The 13,791-nt window shown below is 46.7% G+C and overlaps 1 protein-coding gene across 2 annotated transcripts in view; it reads left to right on the top strand.

The window, feature by feature from the left end:
- Piwil4 (piwi-like RNA-mediated gene silencing 4) overlaps positions 1 to 13,791 on the top strand; it is a 43,343-nt gene that overhangs the window by 17,110 nt on the left and 12,442 nt on the right. For both annotated transcript variants that reach the window (XM_008765980.4, NM_001271133.1), the window contains 4 exons: positions 1,178 to 1,289; positions 8,362 to 8,485; positions 10,256 to 10,373; positions 12,878 to 12,989. In XM_008765980.4, the coding sequence (XP_008764202.1) occupies positions 1,178 to 1,289; positions 8,362 to 8,485; positions 10,256 to 10,373; positions 12,878 to 12,989 (466 nt within the window). The remainder of the gene's footprint in view (positions 1 to 1,177; positions 1,290 to 8,361; positions 8,486 to 10,255; positions 10,374 to 12,877; positions 12,990 to 13,791) is intronic.

The raw sequence follows: 13,791 nt of genomic DNA, 5'->3' as shown, positions 1-13,791 counted from the left end.
CAGGTGAGTCAACACGGCTGTCTGTGCTCTCTTGCTATCTTTTTCCATCTAGTACTCAGCAGCCTGCGTGTTGTTCTAGGACCTCTGCCTGATTTCTAGTGTCTGTTTCCCCCTTTCAGATACCTGCTTCTCCAAACCTACTCTTAAGCTCCCAAGAGCCCCACTTGTGCATTCTGTTAGAACCATCCACCCTCCTCTGGCCACTTCCTGTACTGTTTTGCTTAGGGCCACCCACTGACTTCATGGTCATTGTGTTGTGTTATATGATAGGATGCGCACTTCACTGCTGTCCCCTTGAGAGTCTGAGGCCCTTTGGGCAAGCTTCTAGATTTATGCTTCATGCCTTTGCAAGCTTCTAGGTTTATGGTTGTGATTTGCCCTCAGTGATCACAGAGCCAGATCAAACAGTGGCCTTTAGGCATCTTCCCTTGATCTCCAAAGCTTGTCAAAGACTACTTTCCTTTCTGGAACATCCCGGTGACTAGCCTGGTCTTAGTGGAGGGGCGGCCCAGCTGGCTTTACCTTGTGGGGCACAGGAACACTCCCCCTGCCCTCCTAGTTATATTTTGATACATTGGCTTACTGCAGTCTTTCAGAGACACCTTTTAGGGTATCTAGAACACTGGGAAGCCTGCCTTGGAGTCTCTGTTGCAGACCAAGGCACAGGAGAGCATAGGGCTGAGAGAGAAGGGGCATTTGGAATTGTCTAACCCACTTGTTCTTCAGTTTTGCTAAAGGTCAATCCAAGGAGAGAGGTTAACATAGGATGCTGGACTTGTGTGATTGGCCAGCTGTGTTGATATTTGTTATGGTAAAGACCACCTGGGAGCTGACACGTGACACCAGGGGATGGCATAGAAGCGGGATGGAACTTTATCATTGGAACGGTTGAGAATCACTTACTTGGGGCTAGTGTCCAGGCTGGCCAAACATGGAGTATGGCTTGCTAAGCCTGTTCGTTGGAATGGAATGTGGAGAACTTCCTGAGTATTGAAGAGTTCACGTGCTTCTCTGTTGAGAGCTGATCATGGTGCACGATGGTGCGACTATGCTTATAGTATCTTCCACGATGTCAGGCGTGGACCTTGTATTTCGAACTTACTCAAGATGGTGGTATGGTAGCCATGCACCTAAGGTGATTTTGCAGAGCGGTTTCTAAGTGTCTCAACTTTTCCAGGTACAACAACAAAACATATCGTATCGATGACATTGACTGGTCTGTGAAGCCCACACATGCCTTTCAGAAGCGGGATGGCTCAGAGACCACGTATGTGGATTACTACAAGCAGGTAAGAGTGCTTCCTCTTGTCTCCTTTCTTCTTAGCCTAGAGACGGCCTTCTCTATTTTAGTCACTTTTCTTGTGGTTGGGACCTCTCCAATAAACAGTTTAAGGGGAACTTGGTCTCTTCTGGTTTATAGTTCCAGAGGATCCTTCTACCATGGTGAGAAGAAGCTGGCTAGACATACTGCACAGAGTGACCTCAAGTGTGGTTGGCCTTCAGCCCTAGTGACCCTCCCTTCATTTAGCTTCACCTTCTAAAGCTTCTACCACCTTCTAGAACAACACTTCCAGCTGGATAACAAATGTTCAAACTCAGGACTCTGAAGGGGAGACTTCACAAATGTAGACCACAACACTATTTCTTCCAGAAAATGCCCCCAACTGTTAGGGTGAGACTCCCTCGTACATAACTCATTCTCTTGCTTGTCCCTTTGTCACCTTCATTGTCTCCGGCTTAGACCCTCAATCGCCTCTTATTTTCTTCCTTCCTGTGGTAATTGGCCTTAAGATCATATCTGATCATGTCACACCCAAGCTTTAAAGTTTCCAGGAGTTTATTGTCTTAGGAGTCAGTTGTAAACTTCCTCATGGCGCTCTGGTCTAGTCACAGCAGTCTCCCCCGTGCCCCGCCCATACTAACTCCCTATGCTCTGAAGTACTGGCCTTTTGTGACTCTTGACTCAGTTTCTCCCCTCTGCATGTTAATGCACATGCTTCCTCTTCCTGGATTTCCCATTAAGCCAGGCAAGCCTTGAGCAACCTGCAGTTCTCAACCAGGCAGCAAGACCTCTGGTAGCCCGTGGTGCAGATCCAGGAGGCTTGCAGTCCCTGAACTGAGCCTCATTGTTGGCGGCAGGGCATGAACCGTCTACCCTCCCCCTGAACACGTGTCTCCTCAAGTCATGCTTTGACTATTTTGGGGCACCCTGGGTTATCAGCTGAGTTCTGTCCCACAGCAGACACTCAGGAGCAACCTTGCTCATTTACCGTAATTCTGTGGGCTTCTCCTTCCAGGCTTCTGGCAGAGGTGTCTTCCTTGTAATCATTCAGACATCTCACATCTCACAGAGGAATTAAAAAAACAAAAATGACACTTGTACCCTTGATCCTCACACATCCCCTGGAAAAGTGCTTTCTTCCTTCGTCGCTTTTGGAAAATGGCTGTGGTGGTTCCAAGTCCTCTGTATCTGGTCATGCATCTGGCTTTGTTATTACAGAAATAGCTTCATGAAGGCCAAAACTTGCACAACCTTTCTCACACCGAGCAGCTTTCTGTGGCTTTCGTTTTTCTTATTTATCAGTAATTATATTGTTTTTTTTCATGGGTAGATAATTACACATCTCCTTGATGTGTATTTGGGATATTTATACGTCGCGCCCCCAAGATCATTGTGTTGAATGAAAGAAATGCAGCACAAAACGGCACCCACAACACAAGTCTTCTTAGAATAGGAAACAGTTGTGCCCATTGACTCAGCCAGAGGAACAGAGGTTGCCAGAAGCCAGGGATGGTGGAGTAGAGAGAGATGTGAGAGATTGGCTGATGGAGAAGGTACAGTCAGTCAGTCAGACAGGAGGGATGTATTCTGGTATTCCACAGTAAAGGAGATGTGGCTTGCTTTTGGCTACTGTAGGATGATGTCATACAGGGAAGGCAGGTACAAGATAGAACGAGGCCTGTCATTGGACAAGAAGAAAGGATGGGCGGGAGAAAAAAGTTTGAGGGAGGAGGCGACTGGAATGGGAGAGAAGCCTTGGAGAGAACATGGAGGCTGACATTACGATTCCACGCTGTGTATTTACAGGTTGTTATGAATATTCTTGAGGGATGGATGTGTACAGGGGCTTTGTATGTTTAGGTGGGCAATTATATCTTATCAATTAGATCAGAGGTTATTGTGTTATGTGTTCTTTCTTATGGAGAATTGAGTTTGGGAGAGTGTGTGGCAGCAGAGACACTGGGCCGCCACAGTGTTGGGATGTGTGTTTCTGGCATGGTGAAGCCTGCCTTGGGAACTAGGTAGGTAGAGAGACGCTGCCAGGCTCAGATAGAAGCCTTTGTCAGTGTGATATGGGATGGAGCAGAGCAGGTGAGACGCTTTGCTGCCTGAGATTAAGATATCTACCAGATATCTTGGAGCACTACGGTGCTGGATCTGGTGGGGGTAAAAGACAGCCATTTTTTATAATTTTACAGCAACAGGCTACTCCGTGGGTTCTTCTTTCTTCCACTATTCTCCATCGCTCAACCCCCAACACTAGATGGGAGAGAACAAAAGGATGGAGAGGAAAGGAAAAATTCCTGAATAAGGTCCGGGGTCAGAAAGGGTTGATGTTATCATTAGACTACTTGGGGCAGGTCTGATCTTCACTGTTAGGGTACCTCCCTATCTTTTTCATCTTGTTGTTTCTTCTTTGTGCACGACTGCTTGACAGACAGAGACCAACAGCAACCAACAACCCACCGACCTCTCAGGGCCCTAGCATTTACATGCTCTCTAAAATGTCCCCAGAATTCCAAATGTCACACAATCGTAGAAACTAGTTGCAGCTGAGAAAACCATGCCCCTGCCAGAGCACAAGGCCAATCATAGTCAGCTGCTGTGGACACACTGAGGCAGCCCCCTCTCCCACACCATCTCCGAACCTGGTTAAGATGAAAACACATTCCCGTGATATCTCTGTGTTTTGCAAAGAAACCAAGATTTCCAAATTGTCACTACGGGGGAAGGCTGACTGCAGTTAACAACACTGTGTTGTATGTTACGGTGACATTGGATCTCTGAGAACATGGCCTCTGCATCATCTTCTTTGTGGCTTCTCCCCTGAATCTCAGGTTGATTTGTGTCTCTTTGGACATTTTCTTCTTCCCTTTTGAGAACAAGGGAACAGGTCATTCACTCTGGCTCCTGCAAGGCTCTTTCCATTGTGGTCTGAGACTGCTCAGACCCAGTAGGTTTGCCTTTCTCCTTGTCTTGGGGGAGGGTTTCTGTTGCTGCAATGAAACACCATGACCAAAACAAGTTGGGGGAGGAGAAGGTTTCTTTAGCTTACACTTCCAAATTGCTGTTCATCATCAAAGGAAGTCAGGACAGCAAGTCAAGCAGGGCAGGAACCTGGGGATGCAGGAGCTGAGGCAGGCACCATGGAGAGGTGCTGCTTGCTGACTTGCTTTGCTTACTTATTTTTATAGAACCCAGAACCACCAGCCCAGGGATGGTATCATCCGCAATGGGCTGGTCCCAGCCCATCAGTCACTGACTAAGAAAATACAACACAGCTGGATTATATGCAGGCTCCTCCATTCAGGAAACACTACCTTGTGTGTCAGGTTGACATTAAGGCTAGCCAGCACAACCCATTCCTGCGTTAGACTCACCTGCACACCTCCACTCCTGCATTAGACCAGCCAGTGCACCCCCATTCCTGCGTTAGACTCGCTTGCACACACCCACTCCTGCCTTAGACCAGCCAGCTCACCCCATTCCTGCATTAGACTTGCTTGCACACCCCCTTACTGCATTAGACCAGCCAGTGCACCCCCATTCCTGCATTAGACTTGCTTGCACACACCCACTCCTGCATTAGACCAGCCAGTGCACCCCCATTCCTGCATTAGACTTGCTTGCACACCTCCACTCCTGCATTAGACCAGCCAGTGCACCCCCATTCCTGCATTAGACTTGCTTGCACACCTCCACTCCTGCATTAGACCAGCCAGTGCACCCCCATTCCTGCATTAGACTTGCTTGCACACCTCCACTCCTGCATTAGACCAGCCAGTGCACCCCCATTCCTGCATTAGACTTGCTTGCACACACCCACTCCTGCATTAGACCAGCCAGTGCACCCCCATTCCTGCATTAGACTTGCTTGCACACCTCCACTCCTGCATTAGACCAGCCAGTGCACCCCCATTCCTGCATTAGACTTGCTTGCACACACCCACTCCTGCATTAGACCAGCCAGTGCACCCCCATTCCTGCATTAGACTTGCTTGCACACACCCACTCCTGCATTAGACCAGCCAGTGCACCCCCATTCCTGCATTAGACTTGCTTGCACACCTCCACTCCTGCATTAGACCAGCCAGTGCACCCCCATTCCTGCATTAGACTTGCTTGCACACACCCACTCCTGCATTAGACCAGCCAGTGCACCCCCATTCCTGCATTAGACTTGCTTGCACACCTCCACTCCTGCATTAGACCAGCCAGTGCACCCCCATTCCTGCATTAGACTTGCTTGCACACACCCACTCCTGCATTAGACCAGCCAGTGCACCCCCATTCCTGCATTAGACTTGCTTGCACACACCCACTCCTGCATTAGACCAGCCAGTGCACCCCCATTCCTGCATTAGACTTGCTTGCACACACCCACTCCTGCATTAGACCAGCCAGTGCACCCCCATTCCTGCATTAGACTTGCTTGCACACACCCACTCCTGCATTAGACCAGCCAGTGCACCCCCATTCCTGCGTTAGACGCGCCTGCACACCCCCTTACTGCATTGCACACTCACTTCCACGTCTTCAACATTTTATTTGCATAAGTGTCCTGTGGGCGTCTCAGTCAGACATTGTTCACCCCGTTTCTCCTTAGGATTGTGAGGCTGAGCTCGAAAATGCTTTTGCTGTCTTCCTCCTCTTTGCCTCAGTCACCTGCACCAGTGCGTCACCTCCTCATCCACATGCACCAGTGCGTCACCTCCTCATCCACATGCACCAGTGCCTCACCTCCTCATCCACATGCACACACTAAGCTCAGGGCCCAGTAAGGGGCCTATCTAAGCTCACTGCTATGGAGCTGCACCTCCTTTGTGGTGTTCTGTAAGCAATGCACAGAGTAATGGTGCATCCAGACCCTTTAGCCTGATGCCTGCATGTTGTGAGCACAGGCAGGTGGTGGAGACCCTTGCTACCTTTCTCTTCTTCACCTCTAAATCAGAGCTTGGGCCATCCTCCCTCTCCTTCCCCCAGCACATCTTTCCTGCTGAGTCCCTGTCTGCTTGCTGGTCACTAACCGCCCAGTCTCCATGCATCTTCCCTAGCCAGATACCTGCATGGAGCAGACTGTACCATTCCTCTCTATCACTAGGTCAGGTTGCAGCCTCAGTATCAGGTTTGTCTCTTAGAAGCGTTCTCACTTTCCTTTCTGTTACTCGTGCAGAAGGTGGGCATGCAGCCACCTGCACCCGTGCATTGCATTCTCCGGGGGCACATTTTCTTTAAAACAGAGATGCCCTTTGGAGTCCTGGCTGTACAATAGCTTGTATCTTGTACATGGTATGTACTCTCGTGTGCATTAAACCCATACTCTTAAACAGTCGGGTGTCTGGACTGCATCCTTTGTGAACTGAACAAATCTCTTTTAGGACCTGTCACTTTCTAATATGGAAAGACCTGGTCCTTTTTTGGGCTGAGTTGGCGTGCTCTGTGTAGTTACGGAGGGAAGGAAACAAAATCATGTCAGATTTCAAAACGTCTTCCTTTCTGAACTAGGAAACGCACGCTAAATTTCTGTATGCATTTCAATAGAAAGCATGTTAAGAACAATTTTTGAAAATTATTAGAAAATTGGGGCCAGGAAGAAGGTAAAATCCACCTTGGGCCAGCCACTTCTGGAGTACTGTGCCGTGAGTAGATTCGGGCTGTTCTTCTGTAGGGGTCTATTCCTCTGGAGTGCTCTTTATCCATGGACTCTGCCTCCTTCCTGAAGCTCCCCTGACTTACCAGCTCAAGCCTGGCACCCTGTGGAGCAGCACTGAGTTAAGGGTTAAATCCCGGCTCTGCAGCTGTTGAGCCTCCAGGAACCATGCATGCTAGGGTCTGTTCCCATGGGCGTGGTCTGTCATGCGTGGCTTTGCTGTGTAGATGATGTGGTTACCAGAAAGGCAAAGGACTGTTTCTCTTCCCTTTCTGCATCTACTTCAGTTCCTAAGAGGAAGAAGGTGCCCCAGACACCTGTACTGAATTAATGAAGCTTTGTAAAGACTCTTGATAAAGGCTTCTCTGAACATCTCCTCACATGTGCTGTGATCACAATTGTAATCTTGTATCCCTGAGTTGGTTTTAATTTTTTAAAAAAGTCCTTACTGGACTGGAGTAAAGTTTGCATTTAATGCCCTTAATTTTTATTTGAAGGTCAGTAAAATGTAATTCCCAGGTATTTTGTAGATTGCAATTTTGCAATTCTAGTCATGTCATTAGTTGTACCAGAAGTTAGTATTAGTTATACTTTGCCTTTGGAAATAAACCTTTGGCAAGATGAAAGTAAAGTTTAGGAAGGGGAAGGAGTGGAGTGTGACCAGACAGCATTGAGGTCTCATCATAAACCACACACCCAGTGAGGGCCTTACCTGAAATACTTGTGAACTTCCTGACACCTCATTTCGTAGAAGAAAAGTGGACAAAAGAGCTGGGTATCAAATTCCCCCTTGTCAGTTCTGGGCTGCGTCTACTTCTCTGATATGTAGTGTCGTCTTGGGTATGAAAGATCCCCTTGTTCTTTTGGGAAACTTAGTACAGTATAACCTTGGCCTGCAATCTGTATGTAGAAATTATTAAGGTAAATTGAGATGGTTAGAACCAGTTATTTAAGCATGGAACGTGTGCTTCAGTTGTTTACAATGTGTATTCAGACAGCCAAAGGCTGTTCTGAATCTGGAGGAAGCCCAGAGGAAGCAGGGCAATCAAGTCTTACTGGTATTGCAGTGTAAAGGTTAATAAAGGGCCAGTGAATAACTCAGCGGTCAAGACTCTCTTTGCCAAGCCTGAGTGGCTCGAATTTGAATATTTAAGATTTATATAATGGAAGAAGACAACAGAGTCCACAGTTGTGCCATCACATAAATGAATTTACACACACACACACACACACACACACTTTACCACACTAAATTAAAATGTAGTTTAAAATAAAGGATAATTAATGGTATAAAAGATGAGTTGTGGAAAGAAAGTAGTAAGAAGATTTACTTAGTGACTCATTTGGGGGTTTGCGCTGCTGGTAACCAGGGATGTCCCTGAGCTCTGTATCCGTGTTTGCTGCCTGCCATTAATCTTGTATTTTACAGCAATATGATATCACCTTATCTGACCTAAATCAGCCAGTGCTTGTCAGTCTGTTGAAAAGAAGGAGAAATGATAACTCCGAGCCTCAGATGGTCCACCTGATCCCGGAGCTCTGCTTTCTCACGGGTAAGGTTATGTGTCAAGCTCCACCCCCTCCCTCACTGAGTGCCAGTTCCTGAAGCTGGGGCAGGGACCCTGTAGGCAGCTCAAGCAATTGCTTGACCAAGTGGGAGGACATCATGCCCTTTGAGTCGCTTTTCTCTTGTGCATCTTGTTTTTGAAGTTTACTAGTAAAGGAAATCATGATCTGACCTCTTTGGGGTTTTGGTTTTGTTTGTTTGTTTTTTGTTTCCTTTTTTTTTTAAAATTGGTTCTAGACTATTTTGTTAGAGTGAGACCAAAATGACTCTTAGTTTCTTCATGTACCAGTTTCCCAAAAAGCAATTCTCACTGTGTGGAAGAGCCTGCCTGAGTGTTGATTCACACTAGATGGCCAGTACACACTATAGAGTAGAGCCTGCCCAACTATCAGTACACACCGAATCATAGAGCCTGCCCAACTGTCAGTACACACCGAATCATAGAGCCTGCCCGAGTGTCTGCAGTGCTGTCAGTACTCACATGGCCTGTGTGACTTAAGTGCTTATGTCATAAATATCTGTTTTGTGCAGACAGCAGTGGAGTTCAGTGTCTGAAAGGAGGGTGTTCATTCTCAATGGTCTTCTGACTTGCAAGCCCTGCAGATCTGACTTGTAGCCTCTGACCACATAACTTTATTGAAAACTTGAAGTGTTACTAGCACTCCCACCAATAAATAGAAATAAGGCATGCTGTGAATGAAAAACACAGGCCAGATTGTGAAGGTTCATTATTAAAAATATTAACTGGGTAATATTTTTAAATATGTTTCATTTTAAAACATTGATGTTTAGTACACTGGATTGAATCCTTAATACTACCTGAAATAACTGACCACCCATCCCTTCGCCCTTTTTTTTTTTTTTGGTTCTTTTTTTTTTTCGGAGCTGGGGACCGAACCCAGGGCCTTGCGCTTCCTAGGTAAGCGTTCTACCACTGAGCTAAATCCCCAGCCCCGCCTTCGCCTTTTTTACACACTTGACTACTGTAAAACTCTCATTTTAAGATTTATTTATTTATTTTTATATGTTAAGTGCATTGGTATTTTGTGTGCATGCTTGTCTGTGTGAGGATTTTAGATGCCCTGGAACTGGAGTTACAGACAGTTGTTAACCACCTGTGGGTGCTAAGAATTGAACCCAGATCCTCTGGAAGAGCAGCCAGTGCTCTTAACTGTTTCTGGTTCCCAAGGAAGTCGGAAGAGGGTGTCGAATCCCCTAGGCTTGGAGTTACATACGGTTGTAAGTTTCTGTGTGGGTGATGGAAATCACTCCTAGGTCCTTCGGAAGAGCAACAAGTGCTCTTAACCACTGAGACATTTCTGTAGTCCAAGACTTTCTTAAAAACAAAAAACAAACAAACAAAAAACCAGTTTCACTATGTAATCCTGACTGGCATTGAGCTCACGTCATAGAGCAGGCTGGCCTCAAACTCCTGAACCCTGTGATTAGAGATGTGTGTCATACACTCAGCTTTTAGAAACTGTTGTTCTAAGTGGTTCTCAGTCTGTGACTCCCAACCCTTTTGGTTGCATATCAGATGTTTACATTACGATTCATAGCAGTAGTTAGGAAGTATGAACTGATGTTAAGGTTTGTCGCTGAGAACCACTGTGTTCAAGACTCCTGGGGCTTGCCTCTACTTCAGAGGGCCCTGCAGGGGGTGCATCTTACTGATTTGAATGCAAAGCATGCCTAAGCAGGGCCAGCCCCTCTGCCTGTGTTCACTCCCTACATCCACCTTTGATGCCTCTCCCAGGCCTGACCAGCCAAGCAACCTCAGACTTCCGCTTGATGAAGGCAGTCGCTGAAGAAACTCGGCTCAGTCCTATGGGAAGGCAGCAGCAACTAGCCCGACTGGCAGATGACATCCAGAGGTAGGGGCCACCAGCTGAAATCACAGGTGCCCAGCTTGGGGCTGAGTGTGTAGGACTGGATGATTTTGATGATATTCTGTTCATTTGTTTGAAAAGAATGTCTAATGTTGCCAACACTCAGAGCAAGGGTTTGAACTTGTGGGTTTGAAACATCCGAGTGCAGAGCCCAGAGGTGCAGCCAGGAACTCAGCAGTCACAGCTGGTAGGATTTGAACAGGCACAGCCTTGTTCTCTTCCAGAGAACACATCACACTCTGGGCGAGGTTTTGAATGAAGAAAGGGTTACTGGTCATATTAAAAAACAGGAAATGGAAACAAAGACAACAACACAACACCCCCAGACTCCCAGGACTCCCGGTGAGGGATGCTCAGATCCAGACGAGATTTTCTGAAATCTGGATGGACAGGATCCCTAAAGTTCTGTTCTCAGGCCATCTCTGAGGCTCCCCCTGCCTGCCTGCATCATGGTTTCCTGTGGCTTGTGAGGAGAGCTGTTAATGCAGCTGCTAGACATTTTTAAATTGAATTCACTGCTTGCTTTTAGATTTCTGTGGCCCACGTTACTGTGAAATGGTTGTTTTTCTCTAAAGATGTTTGTGAGCAATACTAGGTCAGGGAGAAATTTCAGAATTGATGTAAGCAAAATATAAAGGAGATAAGAAGATACAGAGTAGCAGATAATGAATTGTGAATAATTATTAATAGTGAATGACCATATTCTATGGAATGATATAAATTTGCAGATATTTGTAAATTCACAGTCTACTCTCATTCTTCTCAGGGAAATGGCATAGCATACATATTTTAAATATTCATTTCAATGTTTTTGCATGATAAATGTGCATCTCCATTATACCCCTGACTTTGTAGTACCCACTCTGTGGGTACAGTTTTTACTGTGTCTTGTAGATGTATACTTGTATCTTTAGATGTATACTTGTATACCTACTGTATATTTGTATCATATGAAGAGATACTGTTTGGCCCCTTAAACTGGGCTGTGTATCTTCTGATCGTGTCACCACCACATGCCTCCTGCTCATCATGTCCAGGCTGGTGATGGCCTCACCCTTGGCCAGACGACATCAGAAGCAACTTAGTCATTGCAAGGATCAGTGTGAGGACAGTTGTAGGTGTAGTCCCTGTGGAGGAGAGGTGGCTGTGAGAGCTTTCTAGGGAATGGGGTGGGGCTTTTCACAGCACTCACCAGCATCCTCTAGGCTGCTGGCTGATAAAGTCTTGGCAGCTCTGGAGGAGACAGGGTGATGTGAACACACTCACTGGCCTCTCGGAGCTCACAGCTCAGTGAAAGCACACCTTGTCATCATCCCATGAGCTAAGCCATAAAGCCTCCTATGTCACAAATGGAGAGTTATAGAAACATTGAGGATGCCCTATGGATAAGACTAGCCTCCTTGGTCCTCTTCCCACTGGGTGTGAATCTTTTGGATTTTCTGGAACTAAATGTTTTGTGTGTGTGTGTGTGTGTGTGTGTGTGTGTGTGTTAAAAATGTTTATTCACTGACACTTTCATTTGTGTGAAATCTGTGTATGTATAATGTACTTTGACCATAGTTCCTGTAGCAAGGAGTGGGAACCTTGCCTTCTTCTCAAGAAGTCCTCCTCATTTGCATTTGTTGGGGTCACCTTCACAAGTAGGGGTGTTGAGCCAGGACAACTTAGCAATGCTTGCTCCACTGAGGACTTTGATTCCTCTTTGCTCAAAGCTCCAGGGTCCAGGGGAAGATCAAAGTCTCCTGAGCCCCACCCCATCCATGCAATGAGTGCATGGGTACCATACCTGGGTCTTGTCTGGGAGATAAAACTAAGTTCCTATCTTCCCGTTCTTTATAATTCCCAAGCCAACACATCCGAATGCTCCCAGGCGAAATCTGCACATGCAAACTCCAAATAACCCCTTGGTAAACTGTTCTAGGATGCTATCCTGTGCAGCACTGTGGTAATCATGTTCACGTCTTGCCATCTTTAATGTTTACATGTATATGAAACAATATCTACATTTTCTCAGTTAAGAAGCCAAGGCATTGGAAAAAGAAAGTAAGTTTGCTTAAGGTCACCTGCAACTGAAACATAGATACAGAGTGAAGCTGGGTTTTCCTTGTACCCCACAGCAAGCTTCCTGACTGGAAACCCCTGTGCCCCACTGAAAGCCTCCCCCTGTGAACCCCTGTGCCCCACTGTAAGCCTCCCACCTTGGAACCCCTATGTCCCAGTGCAAGCCTCCAGCCTGTGAAGCCCTGTGCCCCACTGCAAGTCTCCCTTCTTCCTTTTCTTGGTGGGGACAGTGATTGACACATTCTTTTGAGCTGTCCAAAATAGATATATTTATTTTACATATATCATGAGAAATAGGGGACAAATCCCTAAATATTGACTGAATAATTATTGACCTGAATAATTCTACAAGTCACTATTATATCTGAGATATTTAAAAGCCTTCAGAAGACACACACTGCAGAGACTGTAAATGACTCTGTTGACAGAAACCAAGTGACTCGGTTTGAGCTTGAGACCTGGGGATTGCATTTTGGAAGCCAGCTATCCCTGACCGGCCGGGTTGTTCCCTCTGAAAAGATCCTGCTGCAGGACCACACAGTGAGTAGCCATTCTCTTTATTACAAGTGTTTGCTCAACTGTGTGTACATATGTTTACTCCCCAGGGCGATGGGGCTTGCCGCACACACATGAGCATGCCCGTGCTTGTGTCTATGTGTGTGCCCATGTGTGTGCATGCCCTGCATGTTCCTGTGTGCATGTGCGAGTGCCTGTGCCCATACATGTGCGTGAGTGCCGTGTGTGTGTGTGTGTGTGTGTGTGTGTGTGTGTGTGAAGCGCAAGTCACACATGGCTACCCATGACCAACTGTCACTCTTAAGCAGCTGAAAACAAGCAAGCAGGGAAACATGGTCACCCAGGTAAATTCTGGTAGAGAGTGACTTTAATACTAACATTGGACAGCTTCACCCAAAAGGTAGCGAGTCATACAGATCTCACAGTGTGCTTGGGCTGTGTGTGGGCTGAGACATGAAGACAAATCACCCCCCATCCAGGTTTTGGTGGAAGAAATGAAACAGGTATCAAATGGAGAGGCCACTTGACTGCTGGTGGCTGTTACCAGCTTCTTGACCCAGGCCAGACCCTAGTGTCCAAGTGAACTAAATATCTGTAGGCATTGGTCCTGGGCTGTGGTCTCCATAGGTCTCCATAGGCTCGTGGACAGGGCTTTCTGCACACTGGAATGACCTCAGTCCCCAGGAGAACCACTCAGGGGCCAGCCTTCCTTTCTGTTGTGTTAAAGTCTCCTGGAGCCGCATCCCAGCCCTGTACCCAATGCATGTGGTAGTGACTGGAACTCAGTGCTTCATACTAAGTCCCTTGGGTATGACAAAGCCACTGG

The sequence above is a fragment of the Rattus norvegicus genome, chromosome 8 (genome assembly GCF_036323735.1).
Source record: "Rattus norvegicus strain BN/NHsdMcwi chromosome 8, GRCr8, whole genome shotgun sequence".
NCBI classification, from domain to species: Eukaryota; Metazoa; Chordata; class Mammalia; order Rodentia; family Muridae; genus Rattus; species Rattus norvegicus.
The sequence above is the reverse complement of the archived record's forward strand: the minus strand, read 5'-3'. Positions and strand labels throughout refer to the sequence as shown.